Here is a 6192-nt window from a genome sequence, read left to right on the forward strand (position 1 = left end):
TGGATGGAAATTCAGCCGGTTCAGCGGGGATCGGCTCGATGTCAATCAATGTGCGGCCGTCCCTGCTCAGCAGAAGTCAATCATTAGAACGATTTCTATAGAAGGGGCGTGTTGTGAAATTTTTCTTAATCCCATCTGGCTGCCGCCATTGGTCAGTGTAAGTCGCCTATTTACAGTTCTGTGTTCCTTCAATTCTCACTGGTTTACAAAAAAAACACTAAAATTTACAAATTTATTATTTATCAGCACAATACAGGTTCTAGAATTAGAAGGAATTTTGTAAGTTATGTTGTATTTGTATCCGCTAATAATGATTTTCCCTTATTTTCAGCAAAAATATTATTTTGATAAACATTTGTGCAATTATCATGTGACTTAAATCTTAAAACCGAATAAATCAAAAACCTAAAAATCAGTATAAGTGATATAATATAAAATCAGTAGTTCTAAAAGTGATCCCATAGAATTCCATTGGTGATCCATTCTATGGGGACACATTATATTAGGATCCATTATAAAAGTGATATAATATATGATATAATAATGTAGATACACTTATCAATCACACATGATGACAGCGATATATGATGAAAAAGAATGACACAATCTTCAAACTTATTATATTCTTATTTCTACTACATATTGTAATCTTATATTATAGCTAGATAGATAGATAGATAGATAGATAGATAGATAGATAGATAGATCTGGTCTTAAAGGGCCAGTACACCTCCATCTGGGCCTCCCATAAGTCATGTTACACTCTGCGCTCTGTCTCAGGTCCAGCACTCTATACAATGTCCCATCTCTCTATACATAATGATCATGTACTGGGAGGAGCCATAGGAAATAATGCTCCGCCCCTTCTGTAAGTAATGCAGCAGCCGTACACCCCCTATAGCAGGGGTCTCAAACTGGTGGCCCTCCAGCTGTTGCGAAACTACAAGTCCCATGAGGCATTGCAAGGCTGATAGTTACAAGCATGACTCTGTCAAGCAGAGGCATGATGGGACTTGTAGTTCTGCAACAGCTGGAGGGCCGTCAGTTTGAGACCCCTGCCCTATAGAGTCTCCATGTACATCAACACACTGTTATATTGCAGTCTATAGAGAATAGTAAGTACATCTCTCCAGGTAAGTACTGCACCCCCAGATCAGTGCACCCCATCACCTCTTACCAATGAACATAGTCATACTGACTGAGGAACCTTTGGTCAGCCCAGAGGCGGGATACAGAGACTCCGTCCACTTTGTCCTTTCAGGGTAAAGTGGGAGGTTCTCTTGAAAACCCTCCAAACCCCCCCTATATATTCTCTTTTTCTGTTCCCCAATATGTTGTTGCTCCATCAAAACCCTTGATAGGTTCCCAATTTCCCGGGTATGAGGGATCATGTGATCTTTTCCCAGCATACAATGTTGAAGGCTAAGAAGCCAATCACCAGGCTTGAATACTGTCACATGAGGGAGGGGGAGGGGTGACATCATCAATCCTGTGTAAGCTCTGATATATTCCAACATGGAACCTACATGGGGGGAGATGGAGCAGCAGAGGAGAGCAATAATGGGGTATGTAAAGGGGTCAGGATGGGCCCTGAGTGGACAAGTGTCAGAGTCCATTTGGGGTCCCAAAACAATGTGATATATTTGGGTCTCCAAAAAATAAGTAAAGCCTCATATAGGATCCCTAGGTATTGAGACGCACTTGGGGCACCAGACAGACTCCTTTCACACCCAAGGCAAAAAGTCAAACTGTCCTCCCCCCCATGAGCTGTGAACTATAGCGGTATAGGTAGCAGGTTCTGCCATTTTTGTGCCCCCATCCCACTGAAGTACCCAAGTTGGCCGCCTCTCCTGTAAATCTTTGGCTCAGCCCTGCCACCAGACCCTTGGAAATGTTTGGGGGCCCCAGGCAAAGTTATATTTTTTAGGCTTCTAGAGAATGGGACATAGTTGGGCCCCCAGGGACTGGGGCAAATTTGGGGAACCCTAGAGAATGTCACATACTTGTGTTCCCAAGCCATAGGATATATTTGGGGCCCCTAGGCAATGTGATATTTGTGTGGCCTCCAGACAATGTCATATACAGTATTTGGGCCCCCGGCTTCCCTCGTAGGCTTTGAGAAAGTAACAGATGAACCCCGTGTTCTCCTTTTCCCATAATACATCTCTTCTTATTCAGCACAGTAGTGCAGAGTGTGAGACCCGGAGCAACCAATCAGATGGTGTGACTGTTAGCAGCACTGTGATGTATATTGCTGTTCAGCGTGTTCAGGGCCACAGAGGGGGTAGAACCGGCCCTCCTGTATGGGGTCTGGGCAGCTTTATGGTGCAGGCAGTTCAAAAAGCTGCTGATCACAGGCAAGAGCCCCCACCATCTCCCCCACAGTGCAGATGACTTCTCCTTCTCTCCTTCCCACCAGCTGCTGCAGGGGGAGCCACAGGGGGATCAGTTTCAGAGACTGGCCCCCCACTGCTCTGATCACCCCCCTCCTGTCCCCAATCTCCATTCCACACAGCTCTAATCCCATGGTGGCCCTCTTCTCCCCACAGCTCTGCCAGCTTCTCCTCCTCAACCTGGCGCTGGCTGTACGCTGCTCTGGGCACACAGGGGGACCAGTAAATATGTCATATTTATAAGCCCCTTCTTTTTCTCAGTGAACACAGTGAGTGATTGATAATGATCACGTCTGTGTTTATTCATAACTGAAGCATGATAAACTGTGATTACTATGCTTCAGTTGGTGAATGAACAGAAAGACTCTGTACAGAACACTTCCTGTTCATTCATTCCCTGCAGCTTCGGCTCCAGAGAAAGAAGTGGGGATTTCTGTCCTCAATCTCTTCTTCTGCCTCAAGAGTGTATCATCAGAAGTCTGTATGGACCCCTGATATTCCACAAAAGCCCTCCACACACAGGGCTGTTAAAAAATGTAAACAATAAAACAAAAATAAATTGTAAAAAAAAAAAACATAATTGAGGGTTCATTCCCACAGGTAGTCTGGCTGCATGAATTTGTTCATGCGGCTGAAGCCATGTTCAGGGCCATACACCTGACCCCACACACCCATCCAGGCTGGGGGGTCCCTGTCAGGTAATGTACGGGGCCCCATGATCTCTAACAGCAGCCCTGAGCATGTTCTCCGGTCTCACCCTCTCTGTCTTCCCGTATATTCTACATATTACCAGCCTGATGTGTGCCGTGTCTCTGTAAGGTATTGTCCTCTCTGGTGGGGAAGATGAGGGTGAGACCGGAGAACATGCTGCACAGCAATATACATCTCAGTGCTGATAACAGTGACACCCACACTATTATATTACTGATACATTCCATTAAAGTCTATGCCAAGCTAAGAACTTTTCTTTATAGTATTGGATGGAGTGAGGGAGGATTAGAACCCCTTTGGTGTTTTTACTGATATCTGGGGATTCCCCTCACTTCCTGTCCTGCTGACAACATTGTACCGGGCAGGAAGTGAGAGGAAACCAGCAAAGGAGACCCAGACATACATTTTTAGTAGAATAGGGGAAGGCCTAGAGCCCCAGTCAGATTTTATTATAATTGTGGAGAGCGCCCCTCACTTCCTGCTTGGTAAAATCTTGTCACCGGGACAGGAAGTGAGGGGAAATCTCTTTAATGGAGACCTAGATAGCAGTAAAATCCTGACAGGGGTTCTAATTCTCCCCACTCCATCCAGAACTAAGAAAAGAAAACATTATGGGTGGACATACACTTTAATGATACATCACATTTTATTGTCTTAGCAGTAAATCTCTAGATCCCTTCTTCATATATTTCCTCTGAGATTGTTACATTTCTTTTCATCTCTATTTAGTATAGATTGTATGGAATAGGAGGAGGAAAGAGAGGAGAGGGGACCCCATCCTATCCAATCACAGCGACCGCACTGCACCCCACACAGAGCGACTGCATGTGGGGGAGAGGCAGGGAATAGGGGGAGGGGCCAGAGGAGGAGTTTGCTGATGTCACACACTGTGATGACTTTCTGTTTAATGATTACAATGAAAGTAATTGTCATGAGATAGATAGATAGATAGATAGATAGATAGATAGATAGATAGATAGATAGATAGATAGATAGATAGGCCAAACCCCTCTTTACTGACAAATAGGAACATGTCATTCACTTTTACTCCAGTAACTGGAGAGATCTCCTACCCAATCACAGGGAGTGACAGAGGGAGAAATCACAAATATAAGAAAAACCTGCAGGGCACTGACTGAAGTCCCACCCACTGCTTTATCTTATTGGCTGAAAATTCTACCAATCCCACTACCCATCCTTGTGACATCACCAGTCTCTGGGCAGAGTTCTGACTATTACTATTATTCCCTATTCCCCCCACAGATCTTTATACAACCTTTATATACCCATATCCCAGCATGGAGGGGCTCAGTGAAGGTGGTGGTGAAGGTGTGGAGATGTCGGATCGGGTCACACAGATCATAAAAGGAGATCCGTCCGACCCCATAATCCAGATATATCCTGACTCTGTTACTGGAGATATTGGGGGGTAAGAGGATCTCTTTACTGTCATGTATCACCCAATACTGATCACCATCCCTGTACAAACCCCAGGACTTCTTATTATATCCAATCTCTGACTGCCCTCCTCTCCTGTCTATACTGGGGTAACACATCCCGACTATCCATCCATCTGATCCCCCGACATCCACTTCCCAGTAATGTCTCCCTGAGGAGAAACTCCGACTGCTCAACATCTGATAACAATTCTGAAATCTCTCTGGTGTTTCTGGACGATTCTGTTTTCTATCTGACTTGGATACAGTTTTCCTGTCATCTGATATATGGAGATTATTCTGAGCTGTATTTACATCCAGTAATATGTCTGCAGCTCCCTGTATATAGGAGGATACATTTACCTCTCTTATTATATCAGATAATGTGTGCAATGTGTGTGATATCCCATCCACATCCAGACCCCCTCCATCATGGAGGAGCTCCTCATGTCTCTCTCTGTCCTCATTATCTCCATCCTCAGTATCACACAAGTCACCTGTGTCTGATTCCTGTAAGACAGTCAGTGGATCCGTCACGTTACACAGCTCCTCAATGTGACGCAACTTCCTGGACAGCTCCTCCTTCTTTATTTCCAGATCCCGGATGGAGATGGAGATCCGCTCTGCCCTCCCGGAGATTTCCCTCAGGACTCTCTTCTCCAGGTCTTCCAGACGTCTCCTGAGATCTCTAAACAGGACAGTGACTCTCTCGGTGTCACCAGCTGCTTCTTCTTCTACTTTCCTCCTGTGTTCCTGCAGACTCTGGACTCTTTCCTCCGTCTCCTCTCTCTTTATCAGAAGTTTCTGCAGAACATTCCTCAGTGTCTTCTTCTTCTTCTCAGAAGCCTCACCCAGTGACTCCATCTGGTGTCCTCGATGTTCTCCAGCCAAACTGCAGGACACACAGATACAGGTCTCATCCTCAGTGCAGTAATACTCCAGGATCTTCTTATGGACGGAGCATTTCCTGCTCTCCATGGACAAGGTGGGGTCACATAAGACGTGTTCTGGGGACTTTTTGTGGACTCTCAGGTGTTTATCACACAGAGAAACCTCACAGAGCAGACAGGATCTAACAGCAGGTACAGGAGAGTCCACACAGTGAGTACAGAAGACCCCGGACTCCTCCTGATGTGGCTGAGCAGACAGGACATTCCCCACTATGTTACGTAGTGTTATGTTCCTCTGCAGTGCAGGCCGATCCGGAAACTTCTCTCTACATTCAGGACAGGAATATCCTCCAGACCCCCCCTGTGTATCCAGCACACGATCAATACAGACCCGGCAGAAGTTGTGTCCACATCTCAGCATTATAGGATCTGTATAAATGTTCAGACAGACGGAACATTCCAACTCAGCTCTCAGGTTAGCAGACGCCATCGCTGACAGCAGACGAGGAAATGAAAGTGAAAATCTCTGACACCGGAGAAGAATGCAGTTGGGAGGGTCACTTCCTCCTACACAGGGCGAGGCTGATCCAGATCAGTATTATTAAAGTACTGAAAAGGAAGTTTTTTTTCCACAGTAGTAAAGATAATCAAACCTCCCAACTTTGAGAGATTTTCAACTGCCCCTGAACTCATCCAATGTTATCTTATGTGTACATGTACACAGGTTTGTTTAATGTCATTTTTAGGCAGTTGCATTTATAG

At 45.3% G+C, this 6192-nt stretch overlaps 1 protein-coding gene across 1 annotated transcript; it reads right to left on the reverse strand.

Annotated features, from left to right (window-relative positions):
* Positions 1-4099: 4099 nt before the first annotated feature.
* Positions 4100-5935, reverse strand: LOC143961631 (E3 ubiquitin/ISG15 ligase TRIM25-like). The gene has a single exon (XM_077470954.1). The coding sequence runs from the start codon at positions 5918-5920 to the stop codon at positions 4346-4348; it is 1575 nt and encodes a 524-aa protein (XP_077327080.1). The 5' UTR covers positions 5921-5935; the 3' UTR covers positions 4100-4345.
* Between the last annotated feature and the right edge of the window lie 257 nt (positions 5936-6192).

This window comes from Lithobates pipiens, unplaced genomic scaffold (genome assembly GCF_037356315.1).
Source record: "Lithobates pipiens isolate NorthernLeopardFrog02 unplaced genomic scaffold, aLitPip1_a1.2 Scaffold_8, whole genome shotgun sequence".
Lineage (NCBI taxonomy): Eukaryota > Metazoa > Chordata > Amphibia > Anura > Ranidae > Lithobates > Lithobates pipiens.

Bases quoted from the DNA above. Each gene is read 5' to 3' on its own strand.
- LOC143961631 (XM_077470954.1), bottom strand. From the start codon at position 5,920: ATGGCGTCTGCTAACCTGAGAGCTGAGTTGGAATGTTCCGTCTGTCTG.